The sequence below is a fragment of the Pieris napi genome, chromosome 14, assembly GCF_905475465.1.
Source record: "Pieris napi chromosome 14, ilPieNapi1.2, whole genome shotgun sequence".
Taxonomy (NCBI): domain Eukaryota; kingdom Metazoa; phylum Arthropoda; class Insecta; order Lepidoptera; family Pieridae; genus Pieris; species Pieris napi.
Window position 1 is genome coordinate 8,023,728 of NC_062247.1, and position 26,669 is coordinate 8,050,396.

The 26,669-nt window shown below is 34.4% G+C and overlaps 3 protein-coding genes across 4 annotated transcripts; 2 read left to right on the plus strand and 1 right to left on the minus strand.

Moving 5' to 3' along the window:
- Window positions 1-1,360: 1,360 nt before the first annotated feature.
- On the plus strand, window positions 1,361-9,210 carry LOC125055792 (zinc finger Ran-binding domain-containing protein 2). 2 transcript variants are annotated; one of them, XM_047658394.1, is made up of 8 exons: window positions 1,361-1,840; window positions 1,919-2,059; window positions 2,335-5,208; window positions 5,582-5,726; window positions 6,131-6,221; window positions 6,414-6,521; window positions 7,303-7,455; window positions 7,851-9,210. In XM_047658394.1, exons 1-8 carry the CDS (start codon window positions 1,553-1,555, stop codon window positions 7,984-7,986), a joined length of 3,936 nt encoding a protein of 1,311 aa, XP_047514350.1. In that variant the 5' UTR covers window positions 1,361-1,552; the 3' UTR covers window positions 7,987-9,210. The 2 variants fall into 2 exon arrangements, with proteins under 2 accessions (XP_047514350.1, XP_047514351.1); XM_047658395.1 differs by lacking the exon at window positions 2,335-5,208 and having other exon boundaries at window positions 1,369-1,840.
- A 21-nt stretch (window positions 9,211-9,231) lies between these two features.
- Window positions 9,232-11,583, plus strand: LOC125055793. The gene is made up of 2 exons (XM_047658397.1): window positions 9,232-9,852; window positions 10,605-11,583. The coding sequence occupies exons 1-2, from the start codon at window positions 9,424-9,426 to the stop codon at window positions 11,421-11,423; spliced, it is 1,248 nt and encodes a 415-aa protein (XP_047514353.1). The 5' UTR covers window positions 9,232-9,423; the 3' UTR covers window positions 11,424-11,583.
- A 1,343-nt stretch (window positions 11,584-12,926) lies between these two features.
- On the minus strand, window positions 12,927-24,787 carry LOC125055683. The gene is made up of 22 exons (XM_047658156.1): window positions 24,654-24,787; window positions 23,965-24,026; window positions 23,223-23,393; window positions 22,438-22,471; window positions 21,865-21,897; window positions 21,303-21,332; window positions 21,017-21,209; window positions 20,090-20,257; window positions 18,623-18,789; window positions 18,414-18,482; window positions 17,615-17,754; window positions 17,300-17,408; window positions 16,830-16,942; window positions 16,082-16,267; window positions 15,160-15,347; window positions 14,726-14,850; window positions 14,331-14,436; window positions 14,015-14,174; window positions 13,639-13,681; window positions 13,430-13,521; window positions 13,092-13,113; window positions 12,927-13,022 (listed from the first exon to the last, which is right to left on the minus strand). Exons 1-22 carry the CDS (start codon window positions 24,658-24,660, stop codon window positions 13,003-13,005), a joined length of 2,238 nt encoding a protein of 745 aa, XP_047514112.1. The 5' UTR covers window positions 24,661-24,787; the 3' UTR covers window positions 12,927-13,002.
- Between the last annotated feature and the right edge of the window lie 1,882 nt (window positions 24,788-26,669).

A 26,669-nucleotide genomic window follows, 5' to 3' on the forward strand; every position in this document is an offset into this window, starting at 1 on the left:
ATTCCTTTTTCTATTTTAGCGGGAAATTTTCGCCTTTTTAACCGACTTACAAAAAACCAAAACTAAAAAAGAAGGGGATATTCGCGCAATGTTGCTTTTTGAAGTCAAACTTCTTTATCGGCGTTGGAATGAAACTTCTTTATCGACGTATGGGAGAAATTTTGTAGCAAATCGTAACGTTTTTCGGTTACGCGCGATGTTGCTTTTTGAAGTCAAACTTCTTTATCGGCGTTGGAAAAAAATTTACCGTCCCATTTTTCGGTTACGCGCCATCTTTTTCTTGTCCCTACCACGGTTGATCCGAAGAGATTCGAAGCCATTAATAACAAAAATATATAATAACGATAACAATGATAGTAATAATTCATTTACAATTAATGAAATTCTATAATAATCTTCGTAGTAATAAGGTAAAATGAAATAATTATTGTATTTGTATTCATGTCTATGATAATAAAAGCCTTTTGTTAAACTTTATCTAATTTAACGAATTTCTGTAAAGTTGCATATAGTAGATCATTTTACGAAAAATAAAGTCATAAAGAAGTTTCACTTCTTAAGCCGGGTCCAGACGAGTGTAACGTGTAATGTAAGATTACGTGTAATTTAGCATCAACAGTGTGGACGGCACACGAACTCAAAGCGAATTGTGAACGCGAAAATATTTCAAAAGCGGTTTCCACTCAGTTGCTACGAACATGCCGAATAGGTAGGTCGTGATAGCTGGTGCGGCTTTTATTTTCATGTATTTACTAACTGAAGACCTATGGCTCTTCTTTACTTTTCCTTTTTCTCTTCGATGTGAAGCAAGCAAACTAATCATTTTGTTTTTGCATTCTTCTACATCTCTTTCCAATGAATGAGCAATATCACTCCAAGCATCGTGTTTCAGATTTTTTTATAGTATTGCGGGTTTTTTGGATCCCAAATAACAGGTTTTTCTACAAACTAATAAGTTCAAGCGATTGTTCGTCACTCCACATCATGCACGTACATACGACACAACCGTCACGAACGCCGTCCAAACGAGCACTGCGAGCGTCTTTGTGTTCGCGCGAAAAACCGACAGCCGATGGATCAACCCCGAGCGCCGCGCGAGCGTTACATGTAATGCTCGTAGTGCCGTCCACACGTAGAATTCGTGTTACATTACACGGTGGATTACATTACACGTTACACTCGTCTGGACCCGGCTTTACGTGTGTACACCTACTACCTAGTACACGCACACATTTTTTTTTCTAAGATTTTAAGAGATTGTATTTTAAGTGCTTGTCGAATAACTATAAGGTTATATCGGTTAGGTTAGTTGATAACCTATGCTTTCATAGAATATAGTTATATTCTGTGCACAGTAAATTGTAGAATTTTGTACGAGTATTACCCTGTGCCACTCAATTTAGCTTGGCCAATGGTTTTTAGTTTTTAAAATAATTAAACAATGATAGTGTATCGTTTTTTCAATTTTGATGGGTAAAAAGCATGCAGTAATTTATTTTGATATTTGCTTGTAAAGAGGAACTATGTAAATCTTCTTTATTCAGTATTGTTGATGGATACCTGCAATATCAAAATGAACGACGGTGATTGGATATGCAGTGATCCAAATTGTGGAAATATTAACTTTTGTCGAAGAAAATCTTGCTATCGTTGTAACAAGGAACGCCAGAATGGTGGGCCGTCATTTAAAAAGAAATTAGGCACCGAAATAGGAAAGTCTGCGGCAGAAAAATCTCGCGGCTTGTTCAATGCCGACGATTGGCAATGTAATAAGTGTGCAAATGTCAACTGGGCCCGGCGACCAACATGTAATGTTTGTCATTCGCCAAAATTTGGAGAAGTACGTATTCTAGATACCTAATATTTTTTCGTATTAAATAATTAGTACTTAAGGTGTAAATAATTATTCAAATTTTAGGTAGAAGCCCGAACAGGTTACGGCGGCGGCTATAATGAACGAGGAGTTGTTGAGTATCGTAAGAAGGACTCGTCATCTGACGATGAATATGATGAGTTTGGGAGAAAAAAAAAGAAACGCAAATCAGATGCCTCTGAAATGGTAAGAGTTCTTATTTATTATTAACTTGTACCTTTTCCTATTGAGTACCTCATATGCGGTTTTTTAATGATTGTGCGAATTATCAAGTACAATTTTATAATTTTATATAGCAGTTGGTACGTGAATACTCACCATTTCTCTTCCTTTTTACTGCATTTGAATAAAACAGAAAGGATGTTTGAAGCTATGAAGAGTTGATATAATAGACTAGGATTATGACATAAATTTTTCAAGCACATCATTACTAAATTGGAGATAATTTTTCCTGCCTTCAGGTTGGCAGTCATCAAGTAATCACTGATGGACCTGTTATGAAAATATTTCCATCAGCAAGGCAGAAGGGAATAAGAGGAAACGAAACAGTTACTGGAAGTCTAAGCGATGGCTCTATCTGTGATGCCTCTGTTACACCTATAAAGACAAAAGTACAAAACCATATAAATTATAAACAAAACCAAACACATCCTACATTAAAATCTAGTGCAAATCAACGTAAACGCTATACTAGTGTGAGTGATAAAGACCAGTCTGGTTCTTCGAGTCATGAAGGTTATGTTAAAAGCAATCCTGTGATGGAAAACAGAGTTTCATCCACAAATAATGATGTGGTTTATAAATTCAGTGGACCATCTTCTTCAGATGTATTTGAAGTGACATACACCATTGAGGAAAGAGTCAAAGCTGCAGCTTTTGCTATTGTTTACAATAATTGTAAGATAAGCACAGATAAATTTGAAAATTTGTATGATAAACCAGCTCCTGATTTCAAAACAATTTTTGCTTGGAGGCAAAAATTACTTAGCACTGGCTGTTTAGTTGATAATCATGTTGAGAAAGTGGTTCAGAATCTAGTAAGCAAGAACAATGTAGCATCAAAAAAAGTACCTATAAGGCTTTCTAATCCTGAAGAAATACCTATCAACTTTGATAGTGAAGAAGAAACTGATCAGCATGTTGAAAATACAACATTATTTAGTCATAATAGAAGTGGCAGTGCAGAAACATTGTTGATTGACAAAGAACAAAAACCTCCACCTTGTACTGGAAGTGTTGTAGAGGATAGACACAAAAGTCAAACCTCATCAAGAACATCAAGATCCAGTTCCAGAGAAAGTAGAGATTCCAAATCATCTGATTCAGATGTTGAACTTGTGGAGCCTGAAGAAACAATAAATGCCAGAAGTAATACCAACAATATTTCTAATCTACAAGATAGTGATTCAGATTCAGTATCATATAGTAGTGAGAAAATAGACTTTCGATCAAGAGTTTTTGCTGACAAAAAATTAATATGCAGAACAAAAAAAGTAGCTTACAGTAAAAGTGATACTCCTTGCTCTAACACAAACCAAACTTTCCAAGGCTACACTACTCAAAAACAAATTGAGAAGTCTCCTTTAGCAACTGGTAATATCTACTTGCCAAGTTTTCGTAATATGAATGTTAGGAATCAAGACAATGTTTGTGATAATGATGGATTATCTGCTGAATATGTACCCACAATGATGGCAGCAACTGCTAAAAAACATTATCAAGACTTCAAAAACATTGTTAAAAAAAAAGGATACTGGGCAAAGGGTAATGGGAGCTCTCTAAACAGAAATGCTTCAGTCCCATTACGTGATGGGATTGTAAAGGCAAGTCCAACAAGAAGCTATTCTTCTACTCAAACAATTCAAATGTACAATAAGCCACCACCAGCTTTGCCAAATCATACATCAAACTATGCAATACCAGGTTTGAATTGTAGAAATGTTAAGAATGATTATAGCATAAATACATCAGAACCATATGAGTCAATATTAAACTTACCTCCGCCAAAGCAAGATTATTCCTTGCCTCAAAATACAGATGATGCAATCTGTGAGGACTTTACTAAGGATAAGATGGATAGTTCAACTGTCCTTGACAACTATATCTCCTTTGGAACACCTATAGGATCCACTCCTAGTAAGCAAAAACCACTGGAAACTAATTCCCGTGTTTTTGATATTGCGCAAACGACTTCCATAAGTAAAAATAAAAATATAATGGACATATTTAACACTGAAAGGGAAGAAAGTCCTGAAACTAACAATCTAGAAAAGTATGATGAGATAAGAAAAAAATATGAAAATACATGGAATATTGATGATGACGATCTCTATAAAGATACTGAAGAAGAGTCTAATCTAAAAGATGTTTCAGTCAATTTACCTTTGGTTAACACCAATTTGAGCCCAACATCAAACACTCTGTATAACTCAACTGATACTAAGCTAGATTTCACAACAATTCTAGAAAAACGCAATGAGATGCTTGACGTATTAAATGACTTGCAAGGTAATGATACAACACACACAACATTGTCTAAACAAAATAATTGTACTAATCAAGGTTCTGAAGAGACTGAAACTCAAACATTCTCACATAGTATAACAAACATTCCATTGCCTGATGATTCCATTCATGCTTTAAAAGATTGTTTAGACACTACAGACTCTTTAGAGAAGTCTAACACAGTCAGAAATATAAGTCCCTTGAAAAGAGTACATGTTTTAGAATCGGTTACAATCAAACCCAAAGACTCTCTTCCAACCACAACCATGGAAAATGAAATAAGTTTGCCAAAAGAAACTATCAGTGACTTAAGTGTTGAACTTCCTAAAAATCCTGACAATCAAAACAACTCTACACTGGATTTATCTAACATTCTAAATAATATCAACACTGACACACTACTGTTGGCTCTCAAAAATTTGCAACAGCTCTCTCAACCACAAAATGTAACAGAAGCAACAGAGGATACAAAACAAGATTCAAACGTTGAGACTATAAACTTAACAAACGATGAATGGGAACTGGAATCTGTACAACATGAAAGTATTGAGAGGGAATTGCAAATGTTGGATGGGAACAAAGGTGATACGCCTTTCTTGAGTGATATTTTTGATCCGGGCCCAATTACTATGCCACTTAACATTAAGCTTAACATGAATTGTAAAAGTATGGAAGAGAAATCGAAATGCTTAGATGAAACTGAACCTGTTATAGGCAATTTTAAAAGTTTTGCCCTTCCTAAACCATTAATTTTAAATAGACTTAAATTGACGGTCAAGCAACCAGAGAGAAAAAAAGGTGAAGGGAAAAGAATGAAGAGAAAGAAAAAGGTTTGTATCAATATTATAATAATAAAAACCGAGATATTATGTTACGTAACTTGGCCAGAAATTGCGTGGTGAGGGTAAAAATTATTCATGTATTATAAAAAAAAACTTTGAAATCAACTTTTGACACTGGCCAATTTAAAATAATGCAGTAGTAACACTCTGTGCCTTTAACACTTTTTGTTTAATTTTTTGTATTAATTTAAAAATTATTAAAATTTTTATTTACTTTTACAGTAGTTTGAATTTGTATGCCGTAATTTCGTCTTTATTGCTTTATGTTGAGGTGTATTTTACAATTTATGATAATTCAGTCATGTTAAGCATAATTTTATAGTCTTACAAATATAACTTTGCTTACTGCCTATTGTTTCAGGCATCAACATCAGCGGAAGGAAGGAATTCTAAGGAAGGAGATGATGGCGCTGAAGAGGATGATGAGGAGGAATCTGGTGATGAGGCGGACCTGTCCAAATATGACCTTTGGGGCAGTGACGAAGAGAAGGCAAATTCCCAAAATGGTATGATTAAGTGGTGATTATTTTGTTTTAATAATAAACTCAACATATTTTATTAAAATTATATAGTCAATAGACGTATTGTATTTAACAAAATACACACGTGTCTCCGCATCGTAACGCCATAATGTTGTAACACAAGTTAATCTTTAAAATGAACTAAGATGAACATAAATTTATTAATTAATTTGCTTTATGCCCGTAAAAAAGTCTTATTTAATTGTGTTTCGTAACTAAAGACAATATTATTATTTGGTATTTTTGTCACGGACAGAAAATACTTCTTTTTTTAAATTAAACAATTACATTTCGTTATGCTCATCAAACCAGGATCAGAAGCTGGGTATGTCAGACGCTTTGTCAATTTACAAATGCTATAATGCTAATATCTATTTTATTTTTTATAGAAAATACAGATAAAAATATTGCGAGTTCTGAAAACACGGAGACTGCACCTGTGGATGACAGAAAGTCGCCAGTAGAAAGAAAAAGAAAGAGGTATATTAGTTTATTACTAAAGTATTTTGTAAACAATTTTTATGATAAATCCTATTATTGTCATAACATAATATTGTTGCCAGGTTTAAAATTTCTATTACATTCTTTTGATCCTCTTATTCATGGTAGAATTAATAGTTTTTTACATTGATAAAAATATGTGAAGTACTGAATTTTTATTTATACTTACAGGTCAAGATCAAAGTCAAGATCCAGGTCTAGAAGCTCTTCATCGTCATCAAGTTCGTCTTCGAGCTCCAGTTCTAGTCACAGCTCTAATGGGCAAACGCCAAAAAACAAGTAATTTTTTTACATATTTAAAGTACCCTCCAAAACAAAATGTAATGGCTGATAATTGTCACTGTCAGATGGCAGTTGACATTACAAAATTTTTAAACATGTCATCATGACTATAAAAGAGCTCTTGTTAGTTGACTCATCATGCATGGTTCTGTGCCCAAAGGTTGATCAATCGTTATCAAGATAAATATTTGTTTGACTATTTTATATAATTTATTGTTTCAAAATAAGTAAGTTATCAGTTTGATCTATAGTATTTGCACTAATGGACTTTCTGTCTTATGTGCGCATTCGTGCACGTAGCTTAAATGTAACACGCTCGTACGGTGAAGGAAAAAATCGTGAGGAAACCGGCATTTGTGTTGTTCTATTTCTAGCAGTAAGATATTATTTACATCCCTTTTCTTTAATTTTTTTCCTGCTTTGTGATAGTGTCATGTAAATAGAGTGTTATTTTACATTCTTTGTATATGATAATATCAAACATATTAATCCATAGTTTCTTCGAAAATTAAAGGTCATGTCGAATGATGATTTTAATGAGGTATATTCCGATTTAGGGACCAGTTGTGGTGTCTTCAAAATCGGTTTATGAGATATGTGTAGTAGTTATACGTATACGCATTTATTACGTATACGTATAACTACTTAGGTAGATAATGTTGACAGGTATTTGAAGTTGGTTGAATGTTTTTTAATTCGGTCTAAATTACTTTTATTAGTCATTGGTTAACTGTATTTTGGATTTTTTGTGTTTTTAATTTTATGTTACATATTTCAGGTTTGACGATTTCAACTTGAACAGCGAGCGTGAGTCCCCAAGCGACTCGCCCAAAGGTCGTAAAGAGACGAGATCTCGTTCGCCAAGATCGCGTTCATCGAGTGCGCCAGGCCGACGCCGCTCTAGAGATAGCCGATCCGCCGGAGAGACCAGGTAAACAAAACATAAATAATGTTTTTTTAATAATTTTCGTTATTAATTTTCATATGTGTGTGCAAGAAGGGATATATAATTCTTATTTGCTACGCGTAATTTCATTTGTTCACAAAAATTATGTACTATAAATTTCATATTAAAATTATTACTATATAATGATGAATATAATTTTTTTTTTTTTAATTTTCGTAATGTTTTATATTTATAGCTATATTTTTGTTGATTACAAATTCATCGTTGTTACTACAAGTTCAACGTTGAATTGATCAATTTTGTAGGTATACAAAAGTGATCAATTCAACGTTTTAACGTAGTATTTACATTATAATAAGCTATCCACATCATGTGACACAATGAAAATTCTAAGTACAAAAGAAAATTACAAATTCCAGAACGTCCAGAGACAAAGAATGGTCCCGTGACCGAGAAAGGCGGGATAAATCTCGTGGAAGTCGGGACAAAAAGGCCCGTCGATATAGCAGAGAGGGTTCCGGAAACCATTATGGCGCTCATGGGAGACATCGTTAATTATCTATAGTACTTCTTTTTTCATTTGTGTAAATTATTTGTACCCAAGAAGTTGTGTGTATATGGGATTAAAAAAAAAATGACGGTAGTTTACAATTTCGAATGTGTGTACATTACAGAAATTAACATCAAACTGAATTTGCGTTCTCCTCGAAGTTTCTATTAGCACAAACTTTCGATACTTTCTCGAATAATCGAATTCGTACGTGTTCGATTCGATTATTCGTTGAAATGCAAAATGATGTAACATTCGATAGTACTGTCAGTGCTAATACAGTGTAAACTATCTTATTCACAAAAACTCTATCAGTGTGCACTTTTGTCATTATTCATTGGTCTCTTTTAATAAAGCCTTAAACACAATTTGAGAGAAAGAGACGAAAGTAAGTTTACACAGATTTTTATGAATGTGGTATGTATATGTATAAAATTAAAAAAAAATCTGTAGATAGTTGTGAACTGATGTCTGTTCAGACAAGGAAAACCAACCAAAATTAAGTAATTCAATTTAGTTTACACTGTAATTGCATTGCCTAGCGTATGTTCGAGAGTTTGTTTGCTAAGATATTTTTTTTTGGCTTGGAAGGTAAAAACGTCTTGTAAAAATTTGTGTAAAGAAATAAATATCGAGATACCGTAGAACACAAATTCGTATTTTCCATATTCAGCTCAAAATTATAATTCCTAATTTTCTTATTTTAGTTAAGAACTTGTACAGTATTTCAATTCTTGCGCTAGTTATAATATGAACCTTAGATGAGTATAGATAAGATACATTTTGTCTTGAGCTGTGTATAGATTTAGGTTAACTTTCGCTTACAGTGAAACCGCTTTTCTAGAAATAACGCCAATAATCCTTGCTTTTTATGTTGTTCAAACCTCGAGTTATCTCTAACGGCCCGTTTTCTTTGAAGACGTTTAAAACGGACCAATGAACAAAGAACATCGGTCTGTATTTAGAATATTTGTGTAAATAATTAAAGGTAGGACGAATTTTGAGGGTATTAGGAAAATATTTTTTATAAAATTTTCAGCGTATTGAAACTAGGCGGCGTTGTGTTCAATTAATCGCGATAATTGATTTAAAGTTACAAATTAGCCGCTTGAACCTTTACTGTAATTATAGAAGGCTTAAAAAACGTGTAAAGAAAAAGGTTTTACTTAGAAGTTATGAATTAGAACTTTGATATTGTTGTACTAAGATGTATTTTTTTAGTTTTCTTCATTAGCCGCGTACTGACTGAGCGAGCAGCCTCGCGAAGCAGCCTCGGACGTTTGCTTCGCAACGTTTGCCGCGCGAGGCAGCCTCGGTCTGTAAGTTTTCTAATCCGAGGCTGCCTCGCGCGGCAAGTCCGAGCCATCGTGAGCATCGACGCTCAGTTTAACTTGAAGTCGAATAGAGACCGCGCGTGCCCGTATAGTTTGCCCGAGACCACCATGAGGCCGCACATTCGGAAAGCTGTCGCTACCACTGCCTTTTTAATAATTCTAAGGCTTGCAAAAAAAAGAAAACAGAAAACTAAACGTTTTTGGATTAAACTCTTATACAAAAATAGATTACAGGCTGGGAACAGATTATTTGAAGAGTTGTGCTTCGATGACGAAGAAAAAAATTTCACTCGAATGAGTAAAATCGAATTTGACAATGTGTATTCTCTCATAAACGCCAAAATAAGCAAGAAGGACACAAATTTTCGAGAAGCAATATCCGCTAGGGAAAGATTATTAGTGACGTTGAGATTTTTGGCCACAGGAGATTCTTATACCAGTCTACAGTATCTATTTCGTATATCAAAACAAAGGATATCGGTTATAGTTCCTGAAGTCTGTGATGCTATAATTGAGGTGTTAAAGGATTATGTTAAGGTAAAATAAAATTACATATTTTTATTATTTTTTTATTAATCTGATTAGAAAATTGGACAAATAATATAAGAAAATTAAACAAACAAATATTTAATGATGAGGAGCTGGAGAAGGAGGAGGGGGAGGCATCGAAATTGGTGAGATAGGAGGCATTGGTGAGGCAGCAGGCATCGGTGAAGTAGAAGGCATCGATGAGGCAGGAGGCATCGGTGAAGTAGGAGGCATCGGTGAAGTAGGAGGCATCGGTGAGGTAGAAGGCATTGGTGAGGCAGCAGGCATCGAATATGTAGATGGCGTCGATGAGGAAGAGGGATGAGACATATATCTTAAATTATCGTGTTCACCATATGATTGAGTATAATAACTATAACCACTGTATGCTCCCATGTCTGCATCAAAGATAATTTTATTTATTGCATTTTTTACGTATGCTAATGTAATTTTATCATACTTTCTCAACTCATTTCCTATATATTGGCCATACACATTATAGGGATCATTTTTTTCTGATATATTATCGCTTGCACACTGTTGTAAGAGTGTTAATGCTTCAGATATGGCGTTATCAGTAAGATCATCACTTTCGTTCATTTTGGATCTCTTTTTAGGTATAGTTGACTTTTGTTTAGGTCCTTCCGTTGTCGTCGAGTTTGAAGTTTCATTTTTTTCTTCGTTATAACCGTCATCATTTCGAGTATTATCCAGACTTGCATTCTGTAAAGATAGAAATTATTACTTAATTTTATTTACAGATACCATCATCCGAAGAAGAGTGGCTTACCATAGCGAAAGAGTTTGAGAGCAAATGGAATTTCCCACATGTCATAGGAGCAATGGATGGGAAGCATGTTATATTACAGTCGCCGATAAATAGTGGCAATGATTATGACTGTTACAAAATGTTTCCAAGTATAGTGCTGTTTGCTTTAGTTGACGCTAACTATAAATTTCTGTACGTAGACGTTGGCAGCAAAGGACGTATATCAGATGGCGGTGTGTTTAAAAATACCAATTTATATAAAAAGGTCGAAAAGAAGGAATTGAACATTCCTTCACCAGAAATATTACAAATACCGTATAAAATTGCAGTGCCCTATTTTATTCTAGGCGATAAAGCTTTTGCTCTCAATGATTACACATTGAAACCTTATGAAGGTACTCCAGAAAGAGGTTCAATGGAAAGGATTTTCAATTACAGGCTGTCCAGAGCAAGAAGAGTTGTGGAGAATGCCTTTGGCATTTTAAGCTCCGTTTTTAGAGTACTGAGGAAGCCGCTACTATTAGAACCAGAAAAAGCTACGAAAGTCGTATTGACTACCATATGCTTATATAACTACTTGCGTAGAGATTTAGCTTCCTCACAAAGGTTCACTCCCCCAGGATCATTCGATGCCGAAGTTGAAGGGACAGTAATACCCGGCCGATGGCGACAGGATACAGAAATGTCATCAATGCTATCTATTCAAGCCATACCACGGCGAGGATCAACAAATATAAAAGAAATACGTTCACATTTAGGGAGACATTTCATAACAAACGGAGCAATTTCTTGGCAGAATAATTATCAGTAAATAATAGGTACTCACTTCTTCACCTAAACTATCTTGTGTATTTCCTGGGTGATTTCTATCTCCTAGAAAACTGAAGGCTTCATAGGCATACCAATTCGAAACATATATTTCACCACGACCTGCAGTATAAAATAAAAAAAAATAATATTAGAAATAATATTAGAAATAATATAAAAACCGATGTAACTTTGAATATAATAAAATGAATGTTGTTAACCCTAATCATAAACATTAAATAATAAATACCTGATCCTGTGATTCGGCTTTTTTTTTCTCTCGACTTTTCCCTCCTGTAAGACCCTAGTAAAGAGTCCATTTTTTTCTTTAATTCAGCTATTGGAAGGTTCATTTCCTGGCTTATTTTTCTCCATGCATCTTCCCTTAGTCCTCTATTTGTGTAATCAGGACATTGCGCATCCCAAAGTCGTCTATATTCACCATATAGTCGTATTAATTTAAGACACTGTTCTTTATCCATGACGCACAACTAACACGCAACGAATAAGCGAGGCAAAACACTACCGTCTTGAGTGAGCGCGGCAAACGTACTGAGGCGCCTTTGAACATCGACAAAAACCGACAACGTTCGGCTCGGGCCGCGGCACGCTCGGGCGAGGCAGCGCGTGCGTTTGCCTCGGGCGAGGCACGTCTTGACCGACCGAGGATTTGCCTCGCGAGGCAGCCTCGCGAGGCTGCTCGCTCAGTCAGTACGCGGCTAATTAGGTTCTATGTAATAGGGTTGAACTCAGGCATTCTCTTGATTTAAATGGCTAAGGTTGATTAAATTTTTTTTATTAAAAAGATTTAAAAACATATTGATTAAGTCCTTGCATCGTATTTTTATTTTTATTTTGATCAACTAGACTGTTTATAATTCTGTCAGACCGGAAAATGTAACCGCAAGCTAATTGCAATAAAGCTCACGAAGTTTGACACATTAAACGCAATTGTTATATGATATATCTTTTTGTGCGTAAAACGACTGCTACTGACAAGTTTTGCCTAAACTCCTCTGGCCGGAGCTTGCAGGTTCATGGCCTTATACAAAAAGGTTTACGTTCAAGCTGGTATTAACGACAAATGATACATTGCTGTAACATTAACGTTATTTGTTGATTCAATGTATAGAACCTTATAAGTAGAGTAAGTTTAAATGTAAGGTAATGATTTACCAATAAAGTGATATCAATAATAACATTTTTAATTATTTTTATTATTACCCTCTGTCACTCTGAATTTAGTATACGTATAGAGCCTGACGTATAATCAGACGTTCCTGAGTTATGATCCGGGCGCTTAGATTATAGTAAAGTAGATTTTTTAAAATTATTTAATAACTTGCAGTTAACTGAATAAAAATTATCCAGAAATCAGAAGAAAAATGTCTATCGAATATATAAAACAATTCAATATAAATTAAATATCGTAAAAGCATATAAGCGTGAATTGTAAGCTTGTTTCGGGGAGTCTGTTTATGATTTCTTGTAGAAATAAATAGAGTAATTGTTAAATAAAATAATTTGATTATTGGCAATAGCTATTAAAAACAATTATTATAGAAATGAAATTGATGTGTTTTTCATCCCTTAGCGCCACGATCTGCAATAAAAGAGTAGATAAGTATTTATTATGATTATACACAAGATTAGCAGCTTTTTGTTATATTACCTCCTTCGAGACAGCGGCATTCCTGAAAAAAAAATATAGTTAAAGATTCGATGCAATTAGTTTTTTCGAGATGCCTAAGTTGACATATACAAAGTATATAAAGCAATACACAGAAAATTAGTATGAAATTTGAATAAGGTTTGTTTTCAGTTGAAGTTAGTGTTAAGTATTCCCTACTAGACTCAAGACTGTTACAAGTGTACGTTTAGGATTGAACCAAATAAATGAACGGCGCGCAAATTCCATAGTCTATGGCTACATAATAGTATGAACCTATGTATGTCATAAATTCTTTAAAAAATAAAAACCTATAGACAAAGCTACAATAAAAAACTTACGGGATTGACAATAGCTGGCTTCTGTGGCAACTTAGGCGTTGGCGGGTCTAGCTTCTTCATCCTTGGGGTACAAGTGGCGTCTATTGCTCCACCTATTTTAAAATGGTTTAAAAAATGTTCTTAGGAATATATGTTCCTACGACATTTACTATACTAAAAATTATTATATGTGTAACCAAACCATTGTTTAATATTAATTATAACATCACCTGGTCCTACATTTGCTCCTTCGCCAGTAGCAACTTTGTACATCTGAAAATAAAAAAAAACTATAATTTCGCTCGCGCGTATGTGTCTTAATACTAAAACTAACTAAATGACGCGTTTCTATACAAATGTTCGTTCGTCGTTGGTAACATGTATACGGGTGGATATTCTAAGAAATTTTGCATAATGTTTCTTGTGCATTATAATGCGACTACGAAAATCCCATGTGAATTATGTTGCTGTTTATTAGACTCAATTTCTTAAATTTAATAATTTCCAAATGTGACAAGGGCTAATTAAATAGGTTAAGGGCTAATATTCTATAGATAATCATATTATAATTTATACAAAGATTGAGGGACGAGTTGAAGTACATACCCTTCCATCGTCCCCAGCAGCCAGACCAGAAGTCAGTGGCACTACATCTGGTCCCCACTGCTTCATAAAGTGCCCAAGACGTGCCACGCGTTGAGCAGCTGTCGTTGTTGTGTGCGAACCACCGCAATATCGGTTACATAGATGTTTGTCCGATTCCGATCTATTAAAACATGAAGGGTAGGATTCAAAGTCGAGATTCAGCTACGCTTGACTCCCGCGTGTCAAAACAATACATAGACTTCTACTTAACGGGGTCAATGGTAGCTAGTTTAAAAGACAAGAGCTTTCGCACTTCTTGCAATAAAAGTAAATATACTTAGGTTTGGGCGGGACTTTCTTTTGGTCCATTTGTTTTTCGATGTTCTCCCAATCTCTCATATTCCGTTGTGGTAGGTTGGTGGCTTGGGTCTTGCGAATTGCGTCTGTTATATTATAATAAACGTTGTATTAGAAACTATATACATAAATACGTCACAATAATCTATACATAAGATATACAAAAATAATGTTTGTCTTTGTATGCTTTTATACATAAAAATTCATGAAATTAGACAGTTAAATCTATTCTAAGTATATTTTCCTGAAGTATTTCTTAGGCGAAGAAGAAAAAATATTTTTAAAAATTATGCCTTAATGCTAATAATATAATAATCAAAAAATATATTTTCTGAAAAGCTGTTCTAAGATACCAAAAAAGTCTTTCCTACGTACCTAGTTCATAGCTCAAATACGGTTTCATGGAAAGATTGGCTGGCATTGGTTTGCTGACTGGCACATTGGAGGCGGCCTCCATCGGCATAACGGCTCTTGCATCACATGATATGCAGTTTACGTCTCTGGAACAAGCATTCGATTTGAGTAAGTGAAATTCCTATTGACAAGAATGTGTTCTAAAATCCAGTCATTCAAGAGCAAAGATTTGAGATGTCAGTGAAAAAATATCTTCCATCCCGATGGGACACTAGTTTGGGGCTATTGCGGTCGAACCAAGAAGATACAAGACTAGCCACATTTATTAATTGATGTGATGTTGGCTAAGAAATTGAAAGCAAGGGACTCCTCCTGCGGGACATTCAGTATTCACCAATGTGTGTGAATATTATGCTAATAATTTAGTAATTTGTTACAAATCAACTGTTGATCACCTCAACAATTTCCTCTTGGTGCCCGCTGCTTCAGCCTCTCTTCGTAACGCAGCCATTTGTTTGAGATTTTCTTGAAGTTGTTTTAGTTTGTTGTTGAAGAAGTCTTTCACTGGTGACAGTTCCATCTTATCTAGTTTCATCTCGATCTCACGTTGGATGTCGTCCAGAGCTTGTTGCCATAATGATTCCTTCAATTATTTTATAGGTTACAATTAACACCTATTACATTTCTAAATTATCAACCTGGATCAGGACAAAGGGTCGGATAAGGAAAATGATTCAGTAGAGCGATCTCCTATTTTAACACGCTAAATAGCAGTTTTTGTGCAAATTTTTTCTTGTAATCCGCTTCAATTTAAAAGAGAATGCAAAAAGAGAATACACGCGCCATGATTCGCCGCATGTCTACTACACGTTGTATAATTCATGTTAAAATCTAACGCTTAGCAACCGATATTTTTTACGAATAATAATACGTTAAATTGTAAGCAGTTCGTTGAGGTTCACAATCTTTCGACAGTTTACAATCTCGCGAGATAGATTACAATCTAACGGTGTTTACAATTTTACGTTAACATAAATAATAAATCAAAATGTGTTTAGTCGTTATAAGTACATGCATAACAATTTTAACTACTTAAGTAAATTACGTAGTGTCACGTTAGTGTCAGGATTCCCGACCGAGCTCATACCACAATAATTTCCTTGTATACCTCTACGATCAAATTGTCAAACTTCTGCTTTTTGTTCGTTAATCAATTTTCTTTGATCATTAGCTTAATGTGCCACACGTTGCGGATGTCCTAACTCATACAGATCTCGTAGTATGAGAGTAGTTTTGAGGTGTGAATAACGCATATCATAGTCGCCCACGCTCAACACTTGTTTAAACTTCTATCAGGTAAAAATCATCACTATATACCTGCAAAGTAAGTTTTCCAAGTGCGTGCTCCAATCCACGAGATAGATCATCACACGCGAGCTCGAATTGGTCGCGTGAAACTTTGCGCGCGAGCATACGCAGGTCCGCCTTATCCGCCATCGCTTCTACCATGTCTTCTCGGTCCAGTTTAATGGTTTTAAGCAATTCTATTTGCTCTAATAGTGCCTGGAAGAAGTAATTTAGATTGCACCGACACCAACCATTACAAACTACAGTGAGACACGCTAAAAGAATATATTGGGCGAACCTGGATCCAAAATTTTTGTTTCTTACCGATATAGAAAGTTGATTAAACTAACTAATGAGAATGTAGTTATTAAGTGAGCCAAAGTGAGGTTTATTAGTTTTCTTAGATTTATTACATATTGATAACAAAATATATTTGTTTCTACTGTAATATGTAGTTTTTCAGGATCCGTCTTTTATTACCAACACTTCGCCTTGCGATTCTGGAACTCACTTTTCGAACTCTCACAGCGGTTTTCGCAGCGGCGGTCGCGCTCAAATCAGTCGTGAAGCAGTCATTTTACGATTTGGCATTCTGATAAACAATAAACTACAAGCTCCCTCAGCTTGTCAAGACGTAATGTGAAATTTCTTAACAGAAAACCATGAGATTCCAAAATGACGTGAGTGACAAAGGGAGCGTTGTTAGTGCTAGGTGAGCTCACGGATTAACAGAATCGTACGGCTGATTCGTTTTTCAAGAACTATTTAATATACCTACATTCATATTGTGTAGTCTATCTTCTTTTTCAGAAGCTAGCTGCAAAGCTGTCTCGTGGACTTGCTTCAATTGTTCTTGCATTTCTTGTACCGTTTGGAACAGTGACATCAAACCTGTAAAATTAAGCTAATTAATATATTTATTTTAATACTAAACTGTACAGACGTTCGGCCACAACTCCACCTGATGTTAAGTGAGATATGGCCTATTGGTGGGCACGCCTGTCCAGGCGATGCTATATAAATGAAGCCATATTATACTCCTGTGCAGTGTGGCACTTGGGGATGTCAACAACGAGAAATATACCACAGAGTCATGATTCTTACTCAAGATCGTTGTGTGTGCCCAGAAACAATACCTACAACATGTAAATAGATTTAATTGCAAACTCTCTTTTTAGGCCATCCTTTCTATTGATGTTTGTGGTATTTAAGCTTATTCTTGTTTCTAAGAAATATATTTAAACCAACCTTGTATGTTTTTGAACAAATCCGGGGACAGAGCATTTGATTCTTGACTGCGCGTTAATGCAGCTATTTGCTTCGATAAATATTCGATTTGATCTTGGAACGAGTTTATCTATGAAGATGAATTAAACGTTAACTTTCCATTAATTATAGCGTAAGAGATTTATACCACAGTTTACATAAAATATTTTTTGCTAATTATATAAAACCTCAAAGTTCGTATTGTCTGGCAGAAGTAGTGCGTGTTAGTTGCTGCTCAGTGCTTTTCATATAAATTTCGCTTTTGATCTCTTATCTTAGCTCTCTCTCTAATCTTACCTGATCTTGAAGGACACCATCTTTCTTCCCGAGAGTATCACAACACTCTTGCAGTCGCTTTTCCAAATCGTTCAGTCTTTCCATCAGTCCAGCTGTGAGTTGTGAGAATGATTGACGAGGCGGGTCTGTTACTCGTCGAACTGAAACATCAAAGTCTTATTTATTTATTTATATTTATTTACACTTCGTTACCATAATATACAAAATCATACATAAATCATATCATACATAAAAAAAAAGAAGCAGGTTACATAAGTTATTAGGCAACGGGCGGCCTTATCGCTAACAAGCGATTGCTTCCCGGCAACCCTAATATGGAACAATCAAAAAGAAACACATACAGATGGTAAAGTACAAGAAGTGCAATTAACAAAAAAAACTCAAAATAACATGTAACTATAACTAAAATTAAACAAAATAAAATCTAAAGAAAAAATATAAATAATGAAATGTATAAACAAAAATGTAAAAGCTAATCCAAAGGTTAATTGAGTCACAATTAATATATATAAGTAGTAGCTAATTACGAGGCAGAAGTAAAATGATCAAAAAGAAGATTTATAAATAAATTTAAAGACAGGTCGTCTGATATCAATTGGTAAGGAATTCCATAGCAGGATACTTTGCACAGTGCAGTCTTATTTCGTATTAATAATATTACACGGAATTAATGAAGCGGACTACGAAATTTTTATCCTATAATTAATTGTAATATTTAATATACTATGACTTCGTTAGTTTTTTAACCTATTAATAAAAGTCAGACTTTTAACTCAATTTTCATTTCAATATGACATACCTGGAGGTGGGGGTTCTGGCGAGGGTGCAGGCAAGGGTGCAGGTGGAGGTGCAGGCGGTGGTTGCATAGCTGTAATAACATTCTAATCAGTCCATATTAAAGAAAGACATAAGAAGCAGGAAATTGATATCTTCTTGAGTGTTAAGTTGTCGATCAAACCATACTGCTTAATAAGACAAATGATGAATATCTTAATCTACAAGGATTACCTAATCCCGCTTGTAAGTCAGCCATAGCAGTATTGAAGGAATTCGCTAAATTGTCGAGATCTGTTTTCATCTTTGCTAACCGTTGTTGAAGCGTAGCAAGATCGTCTTTCGATGCAACGTTATCAATTGGCGGAGGAGGCGCAACAATGGTTTGTATTTGAGGTTCTCTGTAAGAACATTCATATAAGTATGACAGACAATAGTAAACAGTAGCTTAATATATAGATTTATTATCTGTGTCGGTTTGAATAGTGTATCAGATACTTTTTATGCGCTGTCATACAGGTTTTGAGGTACATAATTGAAGTGTAACTTCTTTAGGCGCATGAGGGTAAAATTTTTGCGGATCCGTCACAAAGATGTGCAGCGTTTTTGTCGAAGAAAAGGGAGAGAGCGATTGAGAGAGTGAGAAGGGCGAATTTACGTTATAGAAATTCTATTTTAAAATTAAAATTTCGTACAGAGAAATTATGAAATTAGTATTTTATTTTTTATTTCTTTCTATTTTTAATTTATTGAAATCTCAAATGACGAATTGTAAATTATAATGCCACGTGTTTTTATTATCGACGAAATAAATTTAAAAAATTAAATTTATATTTTGTATGAATTTTTGGAACTTTAAATATTTTAATGACAATTAAATTCATTCCTAACATATCTTCCTTTTTCCCTCGCTCTAAGTCTTGGAAATTTTTTAGATTTGTATAAATATGAACAAGACTTAAAAAATAGTTTTCCAAAGAAGTTTCACTTCTGACATGTGTACTTTGTACGCACGCACTTCTTTTTATCTAAAATAGTTCTTAGTTAAAATAAAAAAGACAAAAGTTCAAAACAGAACTGTATCTGAGACACCAAAATGTATTCTCGATTCATTTGGTAAATCATAAATTCATTATATGGAATAAGTATTGTTTTATATTTTTTAAGACTGCTTCTAAAATATAGTTCCCACTACACCAGAAACCTGGGATAAGTTGCATCAAGTTATGGCAATAAACTAGAATTCGATCTGTGAAGTATACTTGCTGTGTCAAGTATCTTCACAAATCAACCGCCGCATCGCATATCGGGAAGCGGATAAGGCTCTGCTGTTACCGCATCCCGCCTAAGGCGATTGTTGGTGGCGCCTTGGGGTTTTAGTGGGTATGCACAATCGCGAGTCCCACATAACCCTCCCGCACTAAGCAGTCGCACCGCGGTAGGGTATGCGGAATGCATTTCCCCAAGTAAAAAAAAAATAAAAAAAATTAACTATGATTGTTATAATATTTAGTCATGGTATCTGAAGCGATACCTTCTTAACCAAGGGTATGGTGATATAAGGTAAGGGACACCCAGTCACCCAGCAATACAATTATAAAGACGATAAATATTTGTACTTAAAAGTGAATATAAAAAAGTTTTGGACAAAACCAAAAACCACGTCGACCAAGTATAGTTAACCGATAAAACTGTACTTACCTAGACACTTTACGGGCGTTAATAGCATCTTGGAGTCCAGCTGTATCAGATATAATGTCCTGAACCAACGAACTAAGTTTCGCTATCCCCGCCTCAGCTGCTTCCAATCGGGAAGACACATTGAGCGATGTCCACATATCAGTTATGGCTTTGAGATTCGTTTGTGACCTATCAAAAAAGTTTGATCGAAACTTAGAATAATCAAGATTGATATAGCGGTGTTAATTAGTTTAATTTTATTTAATCGCAATTTGTATCTTAACAATGCAAACCAATTATTGTTTATTTATTTATTTATGCTTTATTACCTTATTCACAAACATACACACAACAAAAATACAAAAAAAAAACATGTTACAAAAGTTATAAGGCAACGGGCGGCCTTATCGCTAACAAGCGATTTCTTCCAGGCAACCCTAATGTGGAACAACGAAAAAGAAACACCTACAGAGGGTAGATTACAAGAATTGCAAAAATTATTAACAAACAAATAAAAATAAAAACTCAAAATAACCCGTTACTATAACTAAAATAAAGTAAAGTCTAAAGGAAAAATAACAATAATAATAAATAGAACTATGTATAGACAAACATTTAAAATACAATACAATACAAAAGGTTAACAGAGTCACAATAATTAATATATATAAGCAGAGGCAGCTAATTACGAGGCAGAAAGAAAATGATCAAAAAGTAGATTTTTGAAAAAATATAAGGACTGAGCTGGTCTAATGTCAATTATTATAATATTCTTGTAATGAATGTCGATGCTTTGGTGGACAGAGAAACTATATTCCACCGGTACATACGTTTTTGTATATTTTTTTTATCAATGAAATAAACAAAGACGTTTTATAAAAAAACAGTAGCGTATTTGGGTTATACTTTAGCTGTTTACGCAACAGAATTCCCATATACGATTCTTACCGAACTTCTTCCAAAATTTCCTCATTCTTAGGCATGCTCCCATACACACGACTCTTCAGGTCCTCAACCGTGGTTTCTAACAGGTTGAATTTACTCATGGTAACGAGGGATAGCTTCTCTGTTGATAGCATCCTTTGAGGACCCGGAGAGGGTGCGCTTGGTGGTGGAGAATGAGTGCGAGGTGGACTCCGAGCTAATAACAAAATGTATTGAAAATATATTGTAATTCTGAAACACTTATCGCAGATTAAAGAGCTGACAATAAATAAAAAAATTGATTACTTACAAGGTGAGTCCACTTTTTTTACACGTTCCACTGTAATAAAAATTAAAAATTAATTCAAGTTCCACAAAATTCATGTTTTATTTTCATTTACACTAATCATGTTCCCACGGGCCACGAGAATGTAAGTGCGTGCTCCTATTTCACCATGCCTTCTGCTGATAGAGGACAAATCTTTGTTTTTAATTTATTTTTTTATTATTAATTATTTAAGTGGAACATGGTGTAATTGCAGCTCCTTACAAACATTGTGTAAAACAAAAAACTTGGCGATCAAAAAGAGTGGCGGAGTTTATTGCCAGTACTTCTCTTCCGTTCTACGCCCTTGATTTGAGAACTGGCAGTAAATGTAAAATTAGAAGCATTTAATAAGTATCTCTTTTTTAAGGTTCAGTATACATTGTGTTACCTATATGAATAAATGATTTTTATTTGGTTTAAATCTATTGTAAACCATGTGTATGGTGTGAAACTGATTATAAAAAATCATATTTAATTAACTGTGTGAAAATTTAGAGAAAGTAATTTTTATATATTTTAATACACACTTAGTTTGATGTCTTACCGACTAAAATAGTTTCTGGTTCCGCTGGAGGAACTGTAAAAATATTTATATATTAGATCAAGTTAAACCAATACTAGTCGACCCGGCAAACGATTGTTTTGCCATGTATATTATTTCTAGGAAACATTTTTTTAGTTCAATTAACTATCTACTATAATATTATTAAAAAAATAGGGATTGATTGTAGAGGGGTGACAATTAAGGGTTGTATGCATTTTTGTATGCTGTATCTTAAAAAAAGAAAAAGTTTTGTCTAAAAAAAAAAAAAAAATTAGGAGTGGGACCACCCTTAACATTTAGGGGGATGAAAAATAGATGTTGTCCGAGTCTCAGACTTACTGAATATGCATAAATTTTTTTAAGAATCGGTCGAGCCGTTTCGAAGGAGTATGGGAACGAACATTGTGACACGAGAATTTTACATATGAGATTATAAACATTCGTATTATTGTATGTTAATATATTTTATATTAACTGACTACAAACATTATTTCACTATTAAAACGTTTATTTCTAAATTAAAAATAAAATGCGAGCAGTGCGAAGCTAGTATGAGAAAAAAGTTTAACTTACGCACTTCCTCCTTAACAGTTTTTTCTTGTGTATCCTATAACAAGACGATTTGTTTAATATAACCTATAACCTGTATAAGTATGCCTGATACCAACCCACACACACCCTCCCAAATACTCACTCACATACACATTCTCACTCTCTCTCACACACACACACAAACTCACACAGACACACACATACACCCATACACCCCTATTTCTATAGGGATTTAGTTGACTGCTTTGATTAGTTTTCTTTTTTAGAAACTAAATTTTGTTGCCTACTCATATAGGATGTACTTTTTTGTTATGACGCAGTTTGACTTTGCTGTGGATTGGAAGCCTGGTTTTCCATATCAGGTTCTTACCTAGCTTGGAAATCAGTCTCCCAATACCTTCTTGATTGTAATCGTACTGTTTATTTCAAATGTTATATGGGAGAAAATAAAGAATTACTATTATTATACCATACGCAATAAAGTTAGCTTATAATTATATTAACCTAATTACAAATCGAGATAGAAAAAGAATGAGTGTTAATGGTCGTTCTTGAATATCTTTGATTAGAAAAAAGATATAGGAATTAAACAATTTTGCCTATATATATATATAGCTACTTTTGTTTTTTAAATACAATATTTAATATAACTATCAAAATTATCAATAAAACGGCCTTAATTTGCCCAATGCTTCCATGGTTTATGTTTTGTTTTAGACAAATTATTGGAGTCTTCCTCTTTCTATTACAGAAAAACTTCTTATCAGCTGATATAGATAATAGCAGTTTTGAGGTAAGGACAGGACCTTATCTGTGTCAACAAGAAACTCGCTGACAGCAATAGTTTGCGAATTTTCCCTCCCGAGGGGTAGGGCTGCGACGCTACCACGCAACTCGACATTCTTGCCAAGCACACGTAACTGCTGTGCAAGGCAATGCAGAACTGTTTGGAGCATGCAGAAGTCCACCACTCCAATCTAGAAAAAAAAAATTGGCCAGATGTGTTACTTATAAGTAGGTCAGTTCCGTTAAACGAAGGAAGAACTAAACTTCAAAAGCAACAAAACTATTATTTCTCTGCGTCGCATTTTCGACAATGCCACGTTTTTTTTAAAAGAAGATTAATCGATTAATTAAACCTAAAACTAAAACATGTGATGCTGACGTATCTCTGTAAGGACTAGAGCCGATCTCCCCCACCACTACCGGGGCGGCTGGGATGATTTGAGAATGACCGTTGTTGTACCACAAATCATTCATGTCTCAGAGAACGAACGATGAACGGTAGACCATGTGACGTTCCGCTGTTACCGCGCTCCTTCTAGAGCGAGTGTTGGCCCCTTAGGGTTTACTGCTTATTAAACCTATAAAATCTTGTCAGCGATCGAAACATAGTTATGTGCGTTACTCTTCATAAAACACTTACTAAAAAAGCAGTGCTCATGGCTTAAGAAGTCTATTTGCGAATAATCTTTTTACATTATAAAATAGTCTGATTTCAAGATTCCTTTGGTACACTATAAAATATATCTTTCCATAACAAATTACCTCAGGGGTGCCGATTGCCAAGTCAATCATGTCGCCCAGGTTTAAATATACCGCTGTTGCATCTGAAATAAATAAATATCTTCATAAACGTACATAAAGACTTTAAGGTTGTATACTATGGAATGTTGTTTTTATCACTTTGCAAATATATATGACTAAACATTATTTAACTTATAAATATTTGTACTTAAAATATAGTTAACAAATACACGTATACAAATAAGATCGAATGGCTACAGATTGAGTATTTTTTTGTCATAAATGTACCTACTTTAAAAGTATTATACCTAAGTATTTAACTTGCAGAACTAAGGAGTCGGGCTTAACTAAGAACATATACCAGGACAACATATTATATTGATAGTATATTCAAGATCAAGTAAAATGAATTTTTTACAGCAAATTCCACATATTTATACCCATAAAACCGTGTGCTATGTCACCGTTATAAGTATTATTTCGTCTTTTTCCGTCAAATTGTCTTTACGCTATGATAAAGGGAGATCAGTGCAATTTAAATACAGTGGAATTGGACGGATTTCCTTTTTATGAATAAAATCTTACGCAATATTATGATTGTTGGTTTTGTTATACCTTTTGCGACGGAATCTTATGATAGACATTGCTTGGTAACTAAAGACGTAAACGTCAAACTAATCACGAGAAAACGGCAAGAAAGTAAATATTACCTGACATGGTGATAAAAGTAATCTAAATCTGTTAATATTGATATAATAAACTAAGTCGAAAAATAATTAACAAAATATCATCTAGTAAATATATATAAACATATTGGCAATTTTATTCAAAACAGCTGTCAAAAGTTGTTGACGAAATGCATGAATATGTCAAAACGTTGTATTTATTTTTTCGAAGCGATAAATAGTTAGGTTTTATGAATTATTTATTTTAAAATGCTTCGTTTTTTCGTGTAACACTGCGTTTATATGTTTTTTTATTAGGTCTGATTGTACGAAAATAGTAAAAAAATACATGTGTGTGTACTTATGTACACGCGTTAGAAGTTATACATTTTTTATCTTTCGCCTTATTCTACGTATGTAGAAAAAACTAGATACACTATCAATAGAAAAAAGGTATTTAATACATAGAAAGTTTTATTACAACGCATTATCTAGTTAAATAAAGTTTCTTTAAATATCATTTAAAAAAATCTACATAATTAAAGAAGCTGATTTTTTTAATGTTAACTATGCTAACTTCAGGGTGTCGGTTTTTCGTGACGGTGTGCGGGTGTCGGTTTTTGTCACGGTGTGCGGGTGTCAGCTTTTGTGACGGCGCGGCGTTTGCGCACATCGTAAAAATTTACTCTCATAATTTTTCCCTAACGCGCCAAAAGAAGTATAATTAGAAAAATATATTTTTAATTAAATATACAAAAAAGAAATCTAATTACTCTTAGTATGATTGTTTTAGCAAGCAGGTTAGCCTTGCCTAATACACGCCGTTTGAGGTTTCAGTCATGTTTTCTTGTGAGCGAGTGTTAAATGCGCACATAGAAAAGTCTATTGGTAGATAGTCGTGATTGGACCGCACGACCGGGTTGACTAGGGCATCACTAAGCGCTTTATGCGCTTTAAGCGATCAAAAGCCTTCAATCCAGGCCTTTGATCGAATACAAGTGTAGAAGAAAATAAAATTGAATGCATAAATAATGCATACAATTCTTTTTCGTCTGAATATTATTTCGCATCTGCTGCATTCAATTGCATATGAAATGAAGGCTTGGACGCGTGTAACAAAAACGTAAACAACCTCAAATTTGTTTTGTATTAGCACCTGGTGTATAGCGTACATTTGGATGATATGATGCAATACGGTTTATTATTTAGATAGCACTGGTAGAACGTGTGGTAAACACACCTAAAGTCGTAAGAGTCAAACCATTTTTCGGTATTAAATTTGACAAATTTAACAATGTTCAAGAGAAGATTGTGACCTCACATACAAATTAGAATATGGACCTACCTACAAGTAAGATTCAAAGACGAGTAAACTCCCATACGTCAAAAATATATTGGATTTGACAAACGCAAGTTTGACTTAGGGTTGTCCGCATATTCAGGCCCAGAAGGATCACTTAAAAAGATAAATAATACGTCAATGAAACAAGAATTAAAAGGCCTATGGCGCCATTGAATCTATGTGATACCCACTGCTTTGTGTAATAGGCCGAGAACGCACATGTGACGTGTTGTGTGTTTACGGATGGCACTTAAGATTGGATCAGATTCCGTTTACTCCAGGCAGACTTAACAAATCTACCAGCTATCAAATACTTGTAAACTATGTGACTGTATCTTTAAGCTTAAGAAAGTACGGTATTTATTAAAACTAAGATTAAATCTTTAATATATGCCCAGATGCATCCTGGCCCACCCATACACGAAAGCTCCTGCATACGTATATGTTAATAGTAAATATTGGACCACGCACTCAACTTTTCATTCTTTCCCTTTCAAATAAAGTCCAAAATGCACCTTGTGTGTAAGCACCTTTATTAAGACAAGCATAAAAGAATTCATTTCAGGGTTGCAGGAACCTTGCAGAACGGGTTACGGTTGCTATTTAATAACTTTAAGACCAAATCCTTTGTCGGAGAACCTCGAAGTGTTGGTGTAGTAGTACAGAATCTATTTGAGAAACTTATTCATAACTAGAAAGCTAATTTTTTTTATTATTAT